Raw genomic sequence first — 23,474 nt, 5'->3', positions numbered from 1 at the left:
GGGAGAGATGTGTCTATAGTAACAGTGGGATAATAGTCTCTGGGAAGGGAGTGTGACTGTGGGATAGCAGGTATAGTAGGGAGAGATGGAGCCCAACAGATGAAAAAGATTGAAACAGATCCTAGGAATAGTTCTTTGACAACAAATAAAGAAGTATTTCTCCTAATTGTTATAAATAAGATGTCTATGCCATTGCCAAGTTAGATTATCCCACAATCCAAATGACAAACCAAATAATATTATACATATTAATGGGCACAAAGCAGACCAGGGCATAGGGTCACAACCATGTATATAGACATAAAAACGATATATATGTAAATAAAATACTCAACATCCTACTCACTTCCTTGGTTGTTTTCTGCTTTTCTTTTCTTCTGTTTGCTTGTCTTTCTCTCCTGCTTTGCTTCACTACCTCTCTGTATTTTTCTCCCTGTTACAGCATTTCTTCTGTGCTGTTTTGCTTTTTATTCTGCTCCTACTTTTTTTTTTAACCATTGTGCTACCACTTTCCTTCCTCTTCCCAGGCTTCCTTTTGCCCTTACATGAATCATTCATTCTCCCCTTAAATATTCTGTTGATCTGCACCTTTCTGGCAGTGTTTTCAAATGGGTGCTCCATCCTGTGCAGAGATATGCCCCAGCGCACAACTCTAACAGGCAGCTGCTAACAGACATGTCCAGCCCACAGGAAAGAGCCTGATGCGCGCCAGCTTTGAAGCAATTCAAATACACTGCACAAGAGTTGGCAAACAGTTCCGCCTGGGAGTCCTCCGCACTGGCGCCAAAAAAAATAGCCGTTTGTACAGACAATCAAACGGCGCGCCGTGAAGAACCTGATGCTCCGTACAGAATTTGACTCCTTTGCTGGGGTGCGGGCCCCATACGCTAATGGTCCCACTGCTCCGAGGACTTGGCAGAGCCGCAGAGGCAACCAAATTTGCAGAGATCCGGGAGTGAGGTGGGCTCCTACGTCCAGCCTAGCGTGCGTGTGTGCGTGCGTGCCCCCATTTGCGCCGCCCCTCTAGCCCTGCTCAGCCCGCCCTCCCTGTCCTGCTCAGCCCGCCCTCCCTGTCCTGCTCAGCCTAGCCAGCCCAACGGACGGAGACGGAGGCGGAGCTAAAAAAAAAAAAAAAAAAAGCTCCGTCTGGCCCGGGGAAAGCTCCGGTATTCAAAAACGTGCCATCCCGCCTAACGGGATGACAATTACTGTGAAAAAAGAAGTGGCGGGATTCCATCCCGCCGCATCCCGCCCCAATTCAAGCACTGCATGTAGGAGAGCCTCATATCATTCAGTAAATAGATCCCAATAGAAACATGTGACTCTATAATAACCAGTCATTCCCACTGCTGGAAAGTTCATGTAAGAGAGACTCATATCATTCAGTAAATAGATCCCAATAGAAACATGTGACTCTATAATAACCAGTCATTCCCACTGCTGGAAAGTTCATGTAGGAGACTCATATCATTCAGTAAATAGATCCCAATAGAAACATGTGACTCTATAATAACCAGTCATTCCCACTGCTGGAAAGTTCATGTAGGAGAGACTCATATCATTCAGTAAATAGATCCCAATAGAAACATGTGACTCTATAATAACCAGTCATTCCCACTGCTGGAAAGTTCATGGAGGAGAGATTCATATCATTCAGTAAATAGATCCCAATAGAAACATGTGACTCTATAACAGGGGTGTCCAAACTTTTGGCTTTCCTGGGCCACATTGGGAAGCAGAAATATATGTTCTGGGGCCACACTCGAAATACACACAGACACTATCGCCAGCTTTTGATTTATTTCATTGTAAAAGTAAAAGAAAAGGGTAAGATAAACCTAGTGATATTTTTGACATTGTGTTTGAGAAACGAATGGATCAATATCTGGTTGAATGGAAGTAGTTGCAATTCTCAGTGAATTCTCAAGGTGCTCATCATTTCTGTTCTAATGTTACTCTTACTAAGGGGCAGCTTTATCAAGGGTCAAATTCTGAATTAAAGGGAGTTTTTTTTGAACCAATCAAAATTTATTTAAAAAATTCATTTTTCAACTTCGTGCGGATAGGCTGTATTCGAATCGTTCGAATCTAAGTTTTAGCGCGAATTCGAATCAAAGTATGTACCCCAAAAAACTTAGATTTTTTTAAATTCCACCAAATGACTCCAAATAGGTTTTCGGAAAGTCCCCCATAGGCTTAAACAGCAATTCAGCAGGTTTAAGATGATGACTGGTCGAAGTCAACGTTTTAAAGAGACAGTACGTGAAATTTTTTTTCAAATTCGGCCTATTCCAACTACACAAAAATAGCTCGCAAGTCGAATTTTTTTACTTCGAATTTTCACTTAGACCCTTGATAAATCTGCCCCTTAGTGTGTTCGTTCTTGAAAAAAGTTGCTCACAAATGTAGGCGTTGCATATATCCCTAGCATAGCGGGTGATGCCGCTGAAGAATACTTACCTGCCTTTGTAAATAACCCAACGCTCACTTGTTAACTGCTTTTCCTGCTCTAGGAAGCCACACACCGCACACCCCATGTCCAATGTAAAGCACACATGCACACAATTAGCCACCGCGTACATGCGCTTTCTGTGCGTGACATTGCAACAGGATGTTTCCTGGATTGGCGGAAGTTCAAACTGTGTCACATTCATATCCATCCTGGGGTGCAAGTCGGACACCCCTGATTTAGTTGGATAAATGAAGTGGGAGAGGGTTTTGAAGGCAAAGGAAAGTTTACAGCAAATAGGGCATTACAACGGAAGCAATTTTGGGGGTGGTATTCTATACACCCCGTACTCTCTCAGTGATTAGGGCACATTTACTAAGCTCGAGTGAAGGAATAGAATAAAAAATACTTCCAATTTCAAAGTATTTTTTTGGCTACTTAGACCATCGAATTGGCTACTTTGACCTTCGACTTCGACTTCGAATCGAACGATCCGAACTAAAAATCATTCGACCATTCGATAGTCGAAGTACTGTCTCTTTAAAAAAAAAACTTCGACCCCCTACTTCGCCACCTAAAACCTACCGAGCATCAATGTTAGCCTATGGGGAAGGCTTCATAGCAAATTTCTGATCGAAGGAATTTCGTTCGATCGATGGATTAAAATCCTTCGAATCGTTCGAGTCAAAGGATTTAATCGTTCGATTGAACGATCATTCCTTTGATCGTTCGATCGAACGAATAGCGGTAAATCCTTCGAGTTCGATATCCGAAGTTGAAGGATTTAACTTCGATAGTCGAATATCGAGCGTTAATTAACCAATAGTAAATGTGCCCCTATGTGTTTTGTTTAGTTAAAGGGAAACTATCCCGAAAATGAAAATATAATATACAGTAAGCTTCAGCATAATGAATAAACTTTCTAAATACAACCCATTTAAAATTCTGCATTAATCTTCACTATCCCTCTCTCAGCATCTGTTTCTCTTCATTCTGTCTTCATGCAGCAGTTGGGTGTCAGATATTCACTGACAGTTACATCCAATATATCTTATAGGGAGGCTCCTTTCCCAGCAGATGAATTAGAGCTCACTCTATTAAACTCACCAGACATCATGTCTCTCTACATGCAGAATTATTGATAGCACTTCAGTATGAGGAAGCTTATATTAAATTTTCATTTTCGAGATAGTTTCACTTTAAATAAAATGCACACGTGTGTGTCTGTGCGTGTGTACATATGTACGTGTAGGTCCGTTTCTGTATGACAGAGGCAGTGTCCCTTTAACTGGAGCAGAGTCTCTGGAGTGTTAGCTCTCTCTGCCCACATCATGGTACTTACATTGTTGCACCCCATTGTACTGACACGTGGGATTATGTCACTGTCACACAAGGCTTCTCCTGTCTCCTATAACAATGCTGTACCAGTGCAGGCTGCGGCGTAGCCATCTCCAGCCCCCCATGAACAGAATGTGGGATACATTGTATGTTACACTATCTTGTAATTCCCCACTGCTGCACAGATATACATCATTCCCATCAGACCCTGCCCCAGTGAGCTTACAATCTAATGTCCCTATCACCTTCCCATCAGACCCTGCCTCAGTGAGCTTACAATCTAAGGTCCCTATCACATTCCCATCAGTCCCTGCCGCAGTGAACTTACAATCTAAGGTCCTATCATTTTCCATCAGTCCCTGCCCCAGTGAGTTTACAATCTAATGTCCCTATCACATTCCCATCAGTCCCTGTCCCAGTGAGCTTACAATCTAAGGTCCCTATCACATTCCCATCAGTCCCTGTCCCAGTGAGCTTACAATCTAAGGTCCCTATCACATTCCCATCAGTCCCTGTCTCAGTGATCTTACAATCTAAGGTCCTTATCGCATTTCCATCAGTCCCTGCGCCAATGAATTTACAATCTAAGGTTCCTATCACATTCCCATCAGTCCCTGTCCCAGTGAGTTTACAATCTAAGGTCCCTATCACATTCCCATCAGTCCCTGTCCCAGTGAGCTTACAATCTAAGGTCCCTATCACATTCCCATCAGTCCCTGCCCCAGTGAGCTTACAATCTAAGGTCCCTATCACATTCCCATCAGTCCCTGCCCCAGTGAGCTTACAATCTAAGGTCCTTATCGCATTCCCATCAGTCCCTGCCCCAATGATTTTACAATCTGAGGTCCCTATGACATTCCCATAAGTCCCCAGTGAACTTACACTCCAAATTCCCTATCACATTTTAATTAGTCTTTGCCCCACTGAGCTTACACTACAAGTTTGCTATCACATTTCAATTAGTCCCTGCCCCAGTGAGTTTACAATCTAAGGTCCATATCACATTCCCATCAACCCCTGCAGCAGTGAGCTTACAATCTAAGGTCCCTATCACATTCCCATCTGTCCCTGCCCCAGTGAGTTTACAATCTAAGGTCCCTATCACATTCCCATCAGTCCCTGCCCCAGTGAGTTTACAATCTAAGGTCCCTATCACATTCCCATCAGTCCCTGCCCCAGTGAGTTTACAATCTAAGGTCCCTATCACATTCCCATCAGTCCCTGTCCCAGTGAGCTTACAATCTAAGGTCCCTATCACATTCCCATCAGTCCCTGTCCCAGTGAGCTTACAATCTAAGGTCCTTATCGCATTCCCATCAGTCCCTGCCCCAATGATTTTACAATCTGAGGTCCCTATGACATTCCCATAAGTCCCCAGTGAACTTACACTCCAAATTCCCTATCACATTTTAATTAGTCTTTGCCCCACTGAGCTTACACTCCAAGTTTGCTATCACATTTCAATTAGTCCCTGCCCCAGTGAGCTTACAATCTAAGGTCCATATCACATTCCCATCAACCCCTGCAGCAGTGAGCTTACAATCTAAGGTCCCTATCACATTCCCATCTGTCCCTGCCCCAATGAGCTTACAATCTAAGGTCCCTATCACATTCCCATCAGTCCCTGCCCTAGTGAGCTTACAATCTAAGGTCCCTATCACATTCCCATCAGTCCCTGCCCCAGTGAGCTTACAATCTAAGGTCCCTATTCTATTCCCATCAGTCCCTGCCCCAGTGATCTTACAATCTAAGGTCCCTATCACGTTCCCATCTGTCCCTGCCCCAGTGAGCTTACAATCTAAGGTCCGTATTCTATTCCCATCAGTCCCTGCCCCAGTGATTTTACAATCTAAGGTCCCTATTCTATTCCCATCAGTCCCTGTCCCAGTGAGTTTACAATCTAAGGTCCCTATCACATTCCCATCAGTCCCTGCCCCAGTGAGCTTACAATCTAAGGTCCCTATCACATTCTCATCAGTCCCTGCCCCAGTGAGCTTACAATCTAAGGTCCCTATCACATTCCCATCAGTCCCTGTCCCAGTAAGCTAACAATCTAAGGTCCCTATCACATTCCCATCAGTCCCTGTCCCAGTGAGCTTACAATCTAAGGTCCCTATCACATTCCCATCAGCCCCTAATGATCTTACAAACTAAGGGCCCAATAACATATACACGCTAGATATTCCATTGTAACCCTTCCCCCTAGATTGTAAGCTTTGTGGTCAGGAGCCTCCTTCTTCCTTAATCTGTTTAATGTGCCAATTTACTCGTTTTTGAACAATTTTCCCCCCAAAACAAGTGAAAAGAAATCTTAAGTCTTCATTTCCCTCTTGATCGCTACCATATTTATCAAGAATCTTGAAATGGAAAAAAATATATAATTTGTGGAAAATAAACGTTTTTGCCGCAAAAATCACATTGTTCCATTTATTTTTGAAAACCCGAGTGATTGGGTTCAATTTTTGTTTTGTTTTGCTGTAATTAGGAAAAAACAAATTGAACTTCCAGTGTTAATAAATATGTCCCTTTGTTGTTCATTGTATTTCTTTAGTGCCAGTGAGTAGTGCTGTGGGGTTCACTCCTGTGTTATGGGGGCACGGGGCCCCCCGATACATTGTACAACTGCCCCATTCATTTGTACTTGGGAGTTGAGCTGACAGTTTGGAGACGTATTCACATTAACAATTGCTGCAGAGGGATTACTAACGCTCCTGGGTGGGCCAGGCCAGGTATTAAGGGAGCAATAGGATCATGGGGATGAGTGAAGATGTTTTTTAAAGGACAAGGAAATCACTGGTGCAAGTCTCATCTAAATTTCTTATCTTATATAATATTGTCTATATTTTACTCCTCTAAGTTTTACAATACGCCGATTTTTGATGACATCACTTCCGGTTCGCAGGGTCGTCACTTCCTGTTTGATGGTGGTCGGCGGGTTGCGGGTCGGGTTGTGGATCAAAGTGGGTAAATATGCAGTTCGGGTTTCAGGCTGCGGGTTGTGGGGTCGGGTCCAGCTCATAGAAACTGGTTCTGCACAGGACTCATACCTCCCAACATTTTGGAAATAAAGAGGGACAAATGCCCATTTTTTTGTGGCCACACCCCCTAATTACCATGTTAATTTTACAAAATTTGGCAGGTTATGAAAATTTTAACATATTTCTGTGTTTTTTTCCCCAGTTATTACAGTTTTGCTAATGAAGGTGAGTTGCCCTTTAAGCTGTGAGTCTAACTTCTCCCAAGGGACCTGTTATCTTATATTGTTACAATTACTTATTTGCTTATCTCCAAATTGTTACAAAAGTATCTTATCTGCTGCTGTGGCTGTTCTGGGCTCTCTGTTAAAAGCCAATTGATTTAGAAACTTTGGTTCTTTTTCTGGCTGTTCAGTGCAGAGAAAAACAGGACTTTCCAGTAGAAACGAGGGACTGTGGGTTGAGCTGTCAAAAGAGGGACTGTCCCTCCAAAAACGGGACAGTTGGGAGGTATTTAGCCCGGGGTATTGAGCGCCATCTGCTGTTCATAGTAAACTTGCTCCAAACTTTAGGGGTCCCTGACAAATTGCACCCCCATTGATTGTAACTACAACCCCCAGTATACACAGTGCAAACATGTACAGATAGAAAAATATTTTATTTCTCAGTAGCGTTACGTTTGCGACTTACGTTAATGTTGTATATTAAGCACATGGCGAGAAACACAAATACTTTCACAGCTCAATATTCCCTTATCTGGAAATCCATTGTACCATTATTATAAATCCATTATATTTATACATATAATAACGCTCTGTTCCCTTTGTCAGTAAAACTATATGGCAGCTCCCACCCCTATATATACAGTACATAGAAGGAATGTTCTGGCCACACAATAATATTTCTACTATTAGGAGAAATTCTCTATACCCTGTTACACCAATATAAAGTTTCCAAATATCTTCTGTGGGTTCTCCCCACCTTTCCTATTAAACATTCTTATATTATGTTATAGAATGGTCAATTCTAAGCAACTTTTCAGTTGGTCTCATTTTTTTTATAGTTTTTTTTTTTTTTTTTAAATGATTTGCCTTCTTCTGACTCTTTACAGCTTTCAAATGGAGGGTCACTGACCCCATTCATATTCCAGTCAAATCAATGCATGGTTGCTAGGGGGATTTGGACCCTAGCAACCAGACTGCTGAAATTGCAAACTGGAGAGTTGCTGAATAAAAAGCTAAGTAACTCAAAAAACACAAATAATACAAATAGAAACCAAATTGTCTCAGAATATCATTCTTTACATCATACTAAAAGTTAATTTAAAGGTGAACAGCCCCTTTAAGCCTTAAAGAGGAAGTAGCGCTATATTTCAAGACGTATATAGAGAGTTGTGCACATGTGCTTGCGTATAGCAGCAGTCACAGTTTAATGCATTTGTGCTTCTTAAAGTGTCATTGGTGCAATACGGGGGCGGTTACTTTCTCCTGGGATGGGGGAGGGGGGGCGGTAATGCATTTAAATAAATACACCACTGTAAAACATTTATTTATTTCTCCCATGATCCCTTAATGCTGATGGGTATTGGGGTAGGGAATTTCCCAGAATCCCCTGTGGTTAGCATAGTGTTTATTATTATTTTTTCATTTCACCTTATTCATTAATTTAGACCAGGAGGCGTAACCAAGTCCTAGTTAGCCAATCAGGACAGGGGTTTATTATGTGTCTGGTTTTAATGAGGTCCATACATGTATCTGTACTGTTAGTTAGGGGCCCCTGATCTTACCAGGTAGAACAAGTATAACCGGGGAAGCTGAGCCAATCAAATGCCTCCTTTGATAAATACAAGCCTTGTTTGTTGTTTCTCTTCCCTTTGGCTTTTGTAATGAACCTTCCCACTGTGCAAACACTGCCTTGGGCACAATATCCTAGTAGTGTTCTGGCTCCACGTCGGGATTTAATTTAGTGTTTCCAGCAGGAACCGGGCTAAACCTGAAACCACTTTATTATATTCAACCCCCCCCCCCCCAATATCATTGAATGTAGCAAATGATTCGATGCCGGAGCAGGGTGGGGAATTCCTCCACCAAGGGTTAAGCATTTTGTCTACAGATGGGCCATGTCAGTAAGCAGTGCTCAGCAGGGAGTGTGGGGGAGGGGGAGGTGTAGGGTATAAGGAGGTGATTGTGTTCAGACCCAACAGACCAGCCACTCAGGGGTAATTATACAAATACTAGGAAAGCTTCATGTAAAGTCACTTCTCAGCATTGGGATAAATGCGTCTCTCAGATTCAGCTTTTCATTCATGTCGGACATGCGGGCCCCCGAGCTGGGCCCCTGTAGTAGGGTTCAACCTTTAGAGCTGCGCTGGGTGCTATAATAATGGCAGGGGAGCAGATTGGGGGGCAGCTGAGAGTTTTGCCATTGGGCAATGCAAGAAATCTTGGTCCCTAAAGTCAACAATCCCACCCCATGACCCTCAGGACGGGGGGGGGGGATTTTAGATTTGCCTGTAGACTACAAACCCACAAATTTGTGTTTGTAGCCAGATGAGCCAGTGATCTTCCTCTTCAGCTTCTGGTTCAGATGGGCTGATTGTGCCAAATGTACCCGAATGTTGATCTGATGCTCTCCATGAATATTATTTGTGACTGGACCTCTGCATGGTTGTCCACTCTCACACAGCTTGACTGACTATAAACATCTCCAGTCATGAAGGAATATTGACATCCATTTGGATTTATAACAAAGGGTTGGAATTTGGGATAAAAAATGTAAATAGCCAGATAAGGACCCAACTGTACTAGTGATGGCACTTAGATTGCATGAATGTTGGCACATCCTGACCTCACACATACGTACAATATATGAGCCACCATGAAATATTGGCATGTGCTCTCATAAATGATGCCCTCTGGACAGGTACAGTTCCACACAGTATTAATCCATTAATAAGCAGAATTAGATGTCAGGCAATGGAACAAAATATTATGGATTTAGCTGAAGAACTTGCATAGATACCATTCATGGTCAGTTGTAGACTCCATAGACTTCCCAACTATCTTCACAGATGGATTCTCCAAGTGTCCACTCTTTATCTTTCACCATAGAGACCCCAAACATGTGGTCCCCAACTGTAGGATACTGAACTGTAAAATCCTGAACCACTGGGACTTCCAACATCTTCAGCCACATCATCTACAGTTTATAGAATCCTTAGCCATGATGTCCTCAACCTTCAGTCATGAACTTCTCTGCGTTCTACAATAATGGAACCTACTTAGCATCTTCCTCCACAGACTCTCAAGCTTTTGATCTCTTTGTTGCTATTGTGTGAGAAATGGGTCCTGAGATGTCCGTGAGTCTCCCCTTTTATCCACATTCAGTTCTGTGTGAAGCACATTTATTTTTGATCAGCACCCTTTCTGGAGGTCTGAATGCGGGACTGCAACTCAGAGAGCTGCTGAGGAGTTGCAAGAGACCTCAAGAGACTGTTCTCGTGCTCCAAGTGACTGTTCCTCTCCATCAGATCTTTTATCTGTTCTCTAAGGATCTCAACCACTTCACGGACAGCAAATAGGAGGTGAGTCTTTACCAAGTCCTGGAGAGATGGAAAAGAGTATTAGTGGAGATAAAGAAGCTCAGCAGGGTATGTCTATAGCTTTACTCTAGTTATGAGCTAAGTTGGGTTACCCCTGGAACTATAGCAGGGTGACACCCCAATGTTTCTATATATCTGTAACCTTGTTATGAGCTAAGGGGGCCCAGTCTGAAGGCCAGTTAGGGGGAGATTTGGGGTGAGTGTTTATTTGTGCCCTGGGTACCCCAGGAACTATAGCAGGGTGACACCCCTATGTTTCTATATATCTGTAACCTTGTTATGAGCTAAGGGGGCCCAGTCTGAAGGTCAGTTAGGGGGAGATTTGGGGTGAGTGCTTATTTGTACCCTGGGTACCCCTGGAACTATAGCAGGGTGACACCCCAATGTTTCTATATATCTGTAACCTTGTTATGAGCTAAGGGGGCCCAGTCTGAAGGTCAGTTAGGGGGAGATTTGGGGTGAGTGCTTATTTGTACCCTGGGTACCCCTGGAACTATAGCAGGGTGACTGTTACCCCAATGTTTCTATATATCTGTAACCTTGTTATGAGCTAAGGGGGCCCAGTCTAAAGGCCAGTTAGGGGGAGATTTGGGGTGAGTGTTTATTTGTACCCTGGGTACCCCTGGAACTATAGCAGGGTGACACCCCAATGTTTCTATATATCTGTAACCTTGTTATGAGCTAAGGGGGCCCAGCCTGAAGGTCAGTTAGGGGGAGATTTGGGCCGAGTACTTATTTTTACCCTGGGTACCCCTGGAACTATAGCAGGGTGACACCCCAATGTTTCTATATATCTGTAACCTTGTTATGAGCTAAGGGGGCCCAGTCTGAAGGCCAGTTAGGGGGAGATTTGGGGTGAGTGTTTATTTGTACCCTGGGTACCCCTGGAACTATAACAGGGTGACTGTTACCCCAATGTTTCTATATATCTGTAACCTTGTTATGAGCTAAGGGGGCCCAGTCTGAAGGCCAGTTAGGGGGAGATTTGGGGTGAGTGCTTATTTGAAGGGACACAACTTAACAGTAAACAGAGGTTCATATGGGTATTACAGAGGTGCAGTAACACTGCTTGGGTTTAGATGAGGTTGGTTGTGGGGCAGTTGGGGCAGTTACTTACCATGGCCTGCTCAATTTTGTTGTCAATTGCTACCAAACTATTGCTGGAAATTCTGAGAAAAGAGACAAAGGGAAGATTGTTATTGCAGAATTTGTGGGCTGTATTCCCCAATATAAATGTAATACACAATGTAGCCCCTAATATAAATGTAATACACAATGTAGCCCCTAATATAAATGTAATACACAATGTAGCCCCTAATATAATGTAATACACAATGTAGCCCCTAATATAATGTAATACACAATGTAGCCCCTAATATAAATGTAATAAACCATGTAGCCCCTAATATAAATGTAATACACAATGTAGCCCCTAATATAAATGTAATACACAATTAAGCCCCTAATATAAATGTAATACACAATGTAGCCCCTAATATAATGTAATACACAATGTAGCCCTTAATATACATGTAATACACAATGTAGCCCCTAATATAAATGTAATACACAATGTAGCACCTAATATAATTGTAATACACAATGTAGCCCCTAATATAAATGTAATACACAATGTAGCCCTTAATATAAATGTAATACACAATGTAGCCCCTAATATAATGTAATACACAATGTAGCCCCTAATATAAATGTAATACACAATGTAGCCCCTAATATAAATGTAATACACAATGTAGCCCCTAATATAATGTAATACACAATGTAGCCCCTAATATAAATGTAATACACAATGTAGCCCCTAATATAAATGTAATACACAATGTAAGCCCCTAATATAATGTAATACACAATGTAGCCCCTAATATAAATGTAATACACAATGTAGCCCCTAATATAAATGTAATACACAATGTAGCCCCTAATATAATGTAATACACAATGTAGCCCCTAATATAAATGTAATACACAATGTAGCCCCTAATATAAATGTAATACACAATGTAGCCCCTATATAATGTAAACATGTAGCCCCTAAATAAATGTAATACACAATGTAGCCCCTAATATAAATGTAATACACAATGTAGCCCCTAATATAATGTAATACACAATGTAGCCCCTAATATAAATGTAATACACAATTAAGCCCCTAATATAAATGTAATACACAATGTAGCCCCTAATATAATGTAATACACAATGTAGCCCCTAATATAAATGTAATACACAATGTAGCCCCTAATATAATGTAATACACAATGTAGCCCCTAATATAAATGTAATACACAATGTAGCCCCTTATATAATGTAATACACAATGTAGCCCCTAATATAATGTAATACACAATGTAGCCCCTAATATAAATGTAATACACAATGTAGCCCCTAATATAAATGTAATACACAATTAAGCCCCTAATATAAATGTAATACACAATGTAGCCCCTAATATAATGTAATACACAATGTAGCCCCTAATATAATGTAATACACAATGTAGCCCCTAATATAAATGTAATACACAATGTAGCCCCTAATATAAATGTAATACACAATGTAGCCCCTAATATAAATGTAATACACAATTTAGCACCTAATATAAATGTAATACACAATGTAGCCCCTAATATAAATGTAATACAAATGTAATACACAATGTAGCCCCTAATATAATGTAATACACAATGTAGCCCCTAATATAAATGTAATACACAATGAAGCCCCTAATATAAATGTAATACACAATGTAGCACCTAATATAAATGTAATACACAATGTAGCCCCTAATATAATGTAATACACAATGTAGCCCCTAATATAAATGTAATACACAATGAAGCCCCTAATATAAATGGAATACACAATGTAGCCCCTAATATAAATGGAATACACAATGTAGCCCCTAATATAAATAGAATACACAATGTAGCCCCTAATATAATGTAATACACAATGTAGCCCCTAAAATAAATGTAATAAACAATGTAGCCCCTAATATAATGTAATACACAATGTAGCCCCTAATATAAATGTAATACACAATGTAGCCCCTAATATAATGTAATACACAATTAAGCCCCTAATATAAATGTAATACACAATGTAGCCCCTAATATAAATGTAATACACAATGTAGCCCCTAATATAATGTAATACACAATTAAGCCCCTAATATAAATGTAATACACAATGTAGCCCCTAATATAATGTAATACACAATGTAGCCCCTAATATAATGTAATACACAATGTAGCCCCTAATATAATGTAATACACAATGTAGCCCCTAATATAAATGTAATACACAATGTAGCACCTAATATAAATGTAATACACAATGTAGCCCCTAATATAATGTAATACACAATGTAGCCCCTAATATAAATGGAATACACAATCTAGCCCCTAATATAAATGTAATACACAATGTAGCCCCTAATATAAATGTAATACACAATGTAGCCCCTAATATAATGTAATACACAATGTAGCCCCTAATATAATGTAATACACAATGTAGCCCCTAATATAATGTAATACACAATGTAGCCCCTAATATAATGTAATACACAATGTAGCCCCTAATATAATGTAATACACAATGTAGCCCCTAATATAATGTAATACACAATGTAGCCCCTAATATAATGTAATACACAATGTAGCCCCTAATATAATGTAATACACAATGTAGCCCCTAATATAAATGTAATACACAATGTAGCCCCTAATATAATGTAATACACAATGTAGCCCCTAATATAATGTAATACACAATGTAGCCCCTAATATAATGTAATACGCAATGTAGCCCCTAATATAAATGTAATACACAATGTAGCACCTAATATAAATGTAATACACAATGTAGCCCCTAATATAATGTAATACACAATGTAGCCCCTAATATAAATGGAATACACAATCTAGCCCCTAATATAAATGTAATACACAATGTAGCCCCTAATATAAATGTAATACACAATGTAACCCCTAATATAAATGTAATACACAATGTAGCCCCTAATATAATGTAATACACAATGTAGCCCCTAATATAATGTAATACACAATGTAGCCCCTAATATAATGTAATACACAATGTAGCCCCTAATATAAATGTAATACACAATGTAGCCCCTAATATAATGTAATACACAATGTAGCCCCTGATATAATGTAATACACAATGTAGCCCCTAATATAAATGTAATACACAATTAAGCCCCTAATATAAATGTAATACACAATGTAGCCCCTAATATAATGTAATACACAATGTAGCCCCTAATATAATGTAATACACAATGTAGCCCCTAATATAAATGTAATACACAATTAAGCCCCTAATATAAATGTAATACACAATGTAGCCCCTAATATAATGTAATACACAATGTAGCCCCTAATATAATGTAATACACAATGTAGCCCCTAATATAATGTAATACACAATGTAGCCCCTAATATAATGTAATACACAATGTAGCCCCTAATATAATGTAATACACAATGTAGCCCCTAATATAAATGTAATACACAATGTAGCCCCTAATATAATGTAATACACAATGTAGCCCCTAATATAAATGTAATACACAATGTAGCCCCTAATATAATGTAATACACAATGTAGCCCCTAATATAATGTAATACACAATGTAGCCCCTAATATAAATGTAATACACAATTAAGCCCCTAATATAAATGTAATACACAATGTAGCCCCTAATATAATGTAATACACAATTAATCCCCTAATATAAATGTAATACACAATGTAGCCCCTAATATAAATGGAATAAACAATTAAGCCCCTAATATAATGTAATACACAATGTAGCCCCTAATATAAATGTAATACACAATGTAGCTCCTAATATAATGTAATACACAATGTAGCCCCTAATATAATGTAATACACAATGTAGCCCCTAATATAAATGGAATACACAATGTAGCCCCTAATATAAATGGAATACACAATGTAGCCCCTAATATAATGTAATACACAATGTAGCCCCTAATATAAATGGAATACACAATGTAGCCCCTAATATAAATGGAATACACAATGTAGCCCCTAATATAAATGGAATACACAATGTAGCCCCTAATATAATGTAATACACAATGTAGCCCCTAATATAAATGTAATACACAATGTAGCCCCTAATATAAATGTAATACACAATGTAGCCCCTAATATAAATGTAATACACAATGTAGCCCCCTAATATAATGTAATACACAATGTAGCCCCTAATATAAATGTAATACACAATGTAGCCCCTAATATAAATGTAATACACAATTTAGCCCCTAATATAATGTAATACACAATGTAGCCCCTAATATAAATGTAATACACAATGTAGCCCCTAATATAAATGTAATACACAATTTAGCCCCTAATATAATGTAATACACAATGTAGCCCCTAATATAATGTAATACACAATGTAGCCCCTAATATAATGTAATACACAATGTAGCCCCTAATATAAATGTAATACACAATGTAGCCCCTAATATAATGTAATACACAATGTAGCCCCTAATATAATGTAATACACAATGTAGCCCCTAATATAATGTAATACACAATGTAGCCCCTAATATAATGTAATACACAATGTAGCCCCTAATATAATGTAATACACAATGTAGCCCCTAATATAATGTAATACACAATGTAGCCCCTAATATAATGTAATACACAATGTAGCCCCTAATATAATGTAATACACAATGTAGCCCCTAATATAATGTAATACACAATGTAGCCCCTAATATAATGTAATACACAATGTAGCCCCTAATATAATGTAATACACAATGTAGCCCCTAATATAAATGTAATACACAATGTAGCCCCTAATATAATGTAATACACAATGTAGCCCCTAATATAATGTAATACACAATGTAGCCCCTAATATAATGTAATACACAATGTAGCCCCTAATATAAATGTAATACACAATGTAGCCCCTAATATAAATGTAATACACAATTTAGCCCCTAGAGGCCCCACTGAGCAGCATTGGGTCAGTGGAAGGCAACAGGGGGCTCTGCAGTTTTGTGGTGGGGGTGGAGGGCTAGTGGAATTGTGGGAATGGCAGAAGGACAGAGATATAATAAATCTCACAACTCTGTGTCTGGCCGTGAAATTCCTCCAGTTCATTCCTCACAGAGGCCAGAAGGCTGCAGGGAAATATCCAGCCCCCCCCCCCCATGCTTCATGCTATGGGCCTTGTTTGTAAAGGGCAAGTAAGAACTAGTGTAAATAATTACTAGGTGCTAAGGCCTGACCTTTCCTCTCTAATGGATCCTTCCCCACCGCATGCTGGACCCCTCCCCCCCTCACCATTGCTTATAACTCTATTTACTACAGTACTTTATTCATCAATCACATCTATATGACCTCTCTCCAGACAGGTCCCTTATGTGAGGGTTTTGGGTTCCGCCCCTATATGAGGATTTTGTGTTCAGTCCCTATATGAGGGTTTGGGGTGCAGCCCCTATATGAGGGTTTTGTGTTCATCCCCTATATGAGGGTTTGGGGTGCAGCCCCTATATGAGGGTTTTGTGTTCATCCCCTATATGAGGGTTTGGGGTGCAGCCCCTATATGAGGGTTTTGTGTTCAGCCCCTATATGAGGGTTTGGGGTGCAGCCCCTATATGAGGGTTTTGTGTTCAGCCCCTATATGAGGGTTTGGGGTGCAGCCCCTATATGAGGGTTTTGTGTTCAGCCCCTATATGAGGGTTTGGGGTGCAGCCCCTATATGAGGGGTTGGGTGTAGCCCCTATATGAGGGTTTATAAGACCCCTGGGCCAGGTCCCTATACAATCTCATGGGTGACTGGGGCAGTTTGTGATGTGGGTGCCAGTAGTTGTGCCAGTGCCCGAGTCATGGGTGATACCAGTGTTACACAGACAGGGGAGTAGAACAATTGGGCTGTTAATGGGCCCACTGGGACTTTACCCGTCATTGTCATTGTCCCCTCCCACGCAGAACACGGATCTGGCCAATATCAGCCGCTCAGTGAAGTCGTCGGAGTCCCGTTGGGCTGGAGAAGTTTCAGGCTGAGAAGCAGCAACTGGGGCCTCCAATGGGCTTTGTGATTGGGCAGAAAGCTGTACGGGGAGAGAAAGGGGACATTTAGTGGGGAGCGGCCCCTCTCACTGAAGCCTGGTGGTGCTATTTATTATCATTATCATCATCCCCTCCAGTCCCTGCCCCAGTGAGCTTACAATCTAAGGTCCCTATCACATTCCCATCAGTCCCTGCCCCTGTGAGCTTACAATCTAAGGTCCCTATCACATTCCCATCAGTCCCTGCCCCAGTGATCTTACAATCTAAGGTCCCTATCACATTCCCATCAGTCCCTGCCCCAGTGAGCTTACAATCTAAGGTCTCTATCACATTCCCATCAGTCCCTGTCCCAGAGAGCTTACAATCTAAGGTGCCTATCACATTCCCATCAGTCAGTGCCCCAGTGAGCTTACAATCTAAGGTCCCTATCACATTCCCATCAGTCCCTGTCCCAGTGAGCTTACAATCTAAGGTCCCTCGCATTCCCAGTAGGGTGATAGAGGCAGAAGAAGCAGTGAGTTTGCCCCTCCCTGTGTAGGGGGATATAGTGGTAGAAAATAAGAGTGGGGGAATTCACTGACTCTTTCTGCCCCTCCCTCACACTGACACTGGGACATTTCCAGCCCCCAGGTGAATACATACAGGAGAACTGCAGGGAGTAGGAATGGGTCCAGGTGTAATGGCCAAAACTAACAGCAAAGGAATGAGAAGCAACAAACAGAGAGAGAAGAAAGAACAAAATGGAGAGAAGGGGAATATCCAAATAAATGTATTTGACCCACTTACCTCAATTCTTATATCTGAGCTTGTTCCTTCAACCAGCACTGGGGCCCCTTGTGATCTTGGTGCCTTCCCTCCAGCTCCTGGGGAGAGAAGTAATGGGGACCGGAGAGGAGAGGCGTGTGGGAGCCCCGAATCCAGAGAGTGTCCTGCCCCAACCCTATTTGTAGAGCCCACCTCTGGGTGATAAAACTCCACACAGCTCCAGCGCCCTCTCTTGTACCGACGCCCTCCAGCTAAGGGAGCCTGGTCCAGTCGCACCACCCGAAAGCGAGAGGTGGGGGGTGAGCGAAGTCCATTTGTGGGTGTGGGGGAAAGAGAGCGCTCATCAGCTACTGGGGAGACTGGAGAGGTCGGCTGGTAGTCACTAGTCACACTGGTGATCTGGAAGCCACTTCGTTTCTTGCCGAGGCTCATTGCCGGAGATCCTGTAAAATAACAAACAAAAAATGTACCCCCGACTGTAAATGATAAGGATATTAGAAGTCACTGAGGGGTTGTTCTGTGACCATATAAAGGCACAAAGCTGCAGGCTGAGTTATACAGGGAACTCTGAGTATCACTCATGTATTATAAGGGATAATGTACCCCCTACTGTAAATGATAAGGATATTAGAAGTCACTGAGGGGTTGTTCTGTGACCATATAAAGACACAAGGCTGCAGGCTGAGTTATACAGGGAACTCTGAGTATCACTCATGTATTATAAGGGATAATGTACCCCCTACTGTAAATGATAAGGATATTAGAAGTCACTGAGGGGTTGTTCTGTGACCATATAAAGGCACAAAGCTGCAGGCTGAGTTATACAGGGAACTCTGAGTATCACTCATGTATTATAAGGGATAATGTACCCCCTACTGTAAATGATAAGGATATTAGAAGTCACTGAGGGGTTGTTCTGTGACCATATAAAGACACAAGGCTGCAGGCTGAGTTATACAGGGAACTCTGAGTATCACTCATGTATTATAAGGGATAATGTACCCCCTACTGTAAATGATAAGGATATTAGAAGTCACTGAGGGGTTGTTCTGTGACCATATAAAGGCACAAGGCTGCAGGCTGAGTTATACAGGGAACTCTGAGTATCACTCATGTATTATAAGGGACAATGTACCCCCTACTGTAAATGATAAGGATATTAGAAGTCACTGAGGGGTTGTTCTGTGACCATATAAAGGCACAAGGCTGCAGGCTGAGTTATACAGGGAACTCTGAGTATCACTCATGTATTATAAGGGATAATGTACCCCCTACTGTAAATGATAAGGATATTAGAAGTCACTGAGGGGTTGTTCTGTGACCATATAAAGACACAAGGCTGCAGGCTGAGTTATACAGGGAACTCTGAGTATCACTCATGTATTATAAGGGATAATGTACCCCCTACTGTAAATGATAAGGATATTAGAAGTCACTGAGGGGTTGTTCTGTGACCATATAAAGGCACAAGGCTGCAGGCTGAGTTATACAGGGAACTCTGAGTATCACTCATGTATTATAAGGGACAATGTACCCCCTACTGTAAATGATAAGGATATTAGAAGTCACTGAGGGGTTGTTCTGTGACCATATAAAGGCACAAGGCTGCAGGCTGAGTTATACAGGGAACTCTGAGTATCACTCATGTATTATAAGGGATAATGTACCCCCTACTGTAAATGATAAGGATATTAGAAGTCACTGAGGGGTTGTTCTGTGACCATATAAAGGCACAAGGCTGCAGGCTGAGTTATACAGGGAACTCTGAGTATCACTCGTGTATTATAAGGGATAATGTAGCCCCTACTGTAAATGATAAGGATATGGTATATACACATTTCCTATAATGCTCACAAAGGCAGCAGTTATAGGCAGTAGCTGCTGGTTGTTTATGGGATATGCAGAGAAATCCCATGATGCACTGTAAGGCATTGAGTGACAGAGCAGCCAGTACAGGAGGCAGAGCAAGTAAGTGTGAGTTTGTGTTATGGTATCACAAGAAAGACAACAAAAAGCTGAAAAACAAGTCAAGGCCAGGGAATGGGCACAGACAATCAGTGTTATTTAGGTTCTGAGGCTAATTCTGACTAAATGGCATTTCATCTGTTAGATTCCCAAACTCACAGGTAACAACCAGCTCTCTCAAAGCTGCTACAAATTGTTCTGTGGATTCACCACGTTGGCAGAATTTATATTTTTCAGCAACTACATTTACTCTTGGCACAAAAAGTTCTTTATATCAGTAAGTGCAGTTTCTATAGTCTCATCTGGTAATGGTAATGTATAGAATATACGCTGTCCCTCTGCTCCCAGGCAGTGAATAAGTAAAGCTTTGTAGCAGCACAAATCTCCCCTTGGTCAGCAGCAATAATGTCATTGTCAAACATACGGATCCAAGCAGTAAAAGGTATGGTAGTCTCACCAGGGTTTGGAAGAAAAGGTACAGGCTGCTGCAGAGGTAGAAGAGACATCCTTGTTGCCATTTGTTATGTTTTGGGTAGCCGAGGATGAGTAGAGTATAACAGTGCTTTATTAGCAGACTCATGCAGCCATTACACAACAGTAACTTGCACTTTTAAGTTATCGGGAAGTATGTACAGTATAAGTCTGGGCACAGTGACATGTACAGGCCATTTGTATAAACACCACAACGTGGGTCACGCTGAATCCTGTGTCATCAGTGAACTCTGTAAGTCTGACCTTTGACCTGACCTATAGGATGTCCATGGAAATCTCTAGTGACTCATAATATCCTTATATTTTACATAGGGGGTACATTGTTCACACTATATACTGATACAGGACAGCTATGAGCCAGGGTCACTGTGGCAGAGGGGGTGCCAAGAGGGGTGCAGGAGTGATTTGTGGGGGTTTGGGGAGGGGGAATGACATAATTGGGCATGACTAGGGGTCCTGGAGACCAGTGGGCTAATAATTGGGGCCAAGACCAAGAGAAACAATTTCTTCATAAAATAAAAACCGCTGTTTATTGAAACATTAAAAAACATATGGCTGCAGTGTAATGAACGTCTAACGAGTTTTGGGAATAATTAGGAACCCCTAGGGAGGGGCCCTGCTAACTTAACCCCATAATTACTGATGGCAGCCGTGGGGCAGGGATGGATAAACTGCCAAATCCCATATCATTCAGTACAGAGATGGCACAGAATATACACAGTGTATCCTGCAATGGTGCTGCCATACTGAATGTCCAGGGCTCACATTATATTCAATAGAGACGTCTAAGGAGCCATTGAGCAGACAGGGGTCCATATAAATCCCTGGGAGGTCCAATACAGGCCCCCAGTTGAACAACACAGTCCTATAATAAAGACATGGGGTGGAGTTATCCCATATCCCTAACTACAGAGGCACATGTATAGGGAGAGATCTGGGGTATGTCTCTTATATCCCATATCCACCAGTACATACACTATATATATATATATATATATATATATCTCACTCATTCTGCAGGAATATGTAAGGAATATTTCACATTCCGTTTATACATTTCACCTTTGTGATAATTCTTAGCCCTATGGGTTCAGCTCTACTCACCTCCGCTCAGCTCCACTCACCTCCACTCTGACTCACCTCCACTCACCTCCACTCTGACTCACCTCCACTCCGACTCAGCTCCAGCTCTTACACTCACTTTCTTACTGACCCCACTGTCTCTCCTGTTGTACAGTTACCCCTGTCTCCCTCACTCCCTCTAACTCACACTCACTCCTTCTATTCGTCATCTCTACTCACTCCTTCACTCAATCTCAGGAACATTCAACTCTGTCTCAATTGTCTCCCCACTTACCTTCCCTCCGTGTGACTCCCCCACTCACACTCAGGGATGCTCCATGTCTCACACGACTCCCAGAAACTCTCTCTCCCCAAAGCTGTTGGTTTGTGAGTCTGTCACTTCTTGTTCTGTGGCCTGAAACAAGTCTGTCTCTCTCTCGCCACTTCTGACTCTCTCCCTCCCTCCCCTCCTTACTCAGCCTGTTGACATCTCCTGTGTCAGGAAGTCCAACCTCTTGTATCTGTCTCTCCTCTGCCTCCTTCTGCCTCTCTGCCCTCCTCCTTCCCTCCCTCTAACGCTCCCATTCACTCTTCCTCAACTTCTCTCTGCCCTGTCTCTTATACTCCTTCCCTTCCTCTCCCATTCACTCTTCCCTCAGCACTTCAGCATCTCTGCCCCTCTCTCTTATATTCCTTTCCTCTCCCCAAACTTCTCTGCACCCCATACTCTATCCACTTCTCAGCCTACTGCACCCCCTACTCTGTGTATCCCCCTCCACAGCCTCAATACAATTACCCTGCACCCCCTACTCTGTGTATCCCCTCCCCAGCTTCAATACACTTACCCTGTACCCCCTACTCTGTGTATCCCCTCCCCAGCCTCAAAACACTTACCCTGCACCCCCTACTCTGTGTATCCCCTCCCCAACCTCAATACACTTACCCTGCACCCCCAACTCTATGTATACCCTCCCCAGTCTCAATACACTTACACTGCACCCCCTACTCTGTGTATCCCCTCCCCAGCCTCAATACACTTGCCCTGCACCCCCTACTCTGTGTATCCCCTCCCCAGCCTCAATACACTTACCCTGTACCCACTACTCTGTGTATCCCCTCCCCAGTCTCAATACACTTACCCTGCACCCCCTACTCTGTGTATCCAATCCCCAGCCTCAATACACTTACCCTGCACCCCCCTACTCTGTGTATCCCCTCCCCAGCCTCAATACACTTACCCTGCACCCCCTACTCTGTGTATCCCCTCCCCAGTCTCAATACACGTACCCTGCACCCGCTACTCTGTGTATCCCCTCCCCAGTCTCAATACACTTATCCTACACCCCCTACTCTATGTATCCACTCCCCAGTCTCAATACACTTACCCTGCACCCCCCTACTCATTGTACCCACTCCCCAGCCTCAAGACACTTACCCTGCAACCCCCTACTCTGTGTATCCCCTCCCCAGCCTCAATACACTTACCCTGCACCCCCTATTCATTGTATCCCCTCCCCAGCCTCAATACACTTGCCCTGCACCCCCTACTCTGTGTATCCCCTTCCCAGCTTCAATACACTTACCCTGCAACTCCTACTCTGTGTATCCCCTCCCCAGTCTCAATACACTTACCCTGCACCCCCTACTCTGTGTATCCCCTCCCCAGCTTCAATACACTTACCCTGCACCCTACTGTCCATCTTGCCAT

The 23,474-nt window shown here is 42.0% G+C and overlaps 1 protein-coding gene across 2 annotated transcripts; it reads right to left on the bottom strand.

Annotated features, from left to right (window-relative positions):
* Positions 1-8,023: 8,023 nt before the first annotated feature.
* On the bottom strand, positions 8,024-22,462 carry LOC108711804 (TSC22 domain family protein 4). 2 transcript variants are annotated; one of them, XM_018253868.2, is made up of 5 exons: positions 22,090-22,462; positions 18,269-18,690; positions 17,372-17,523; positions 11,481-11,532; positions 8,024-10,363 (listed from the first exon to the last, which is right to left on the bottom strand). In XM_018253868.2, the coding sequence occupies exons 2-5, from the start codon at positions 18,677-18,679 to the stop codon at positions 10,166-10,168; spliced, it is 813 nt and encodes a 270-aa protein (XP_018109357.1). In that variant the 5' UTR covers positions 18,680-18,690; positions 22,090-22,462; the 3' UTR covers positions 8,024-10,165. The 2 variants fall into 2 exon arrangements, with proteins under 2 accessions (XP_018109357.1, XP_018109356.1); XM_018253867.2 differs by having other exon boundaries at positions 22,062-22,461.
* Positions 22,463-23,474: the final 1,012 nt, after the last annotated feature.

This window comes from Xenopus laevis, chromosome 3L (genome assembly GCF_017654675.1).
Source record: "Xenopus laevis strain J_2021 chromosome 3L, Xenopus_laevis_v10.1, whole genome shotgun sequence".
Taxonomy (NCBI): domain Eukaryota; kingdom Metazoa; phylum Chordata; class Amphibia; order Anura; family Pipidae; genus Xenopus; species Xenopus laevis.
The sequence above is the reverse complement of the archived record's forward strand: the minus strand, read 5'-3'. Positions and strand labels throughout refer to the sequence as shown.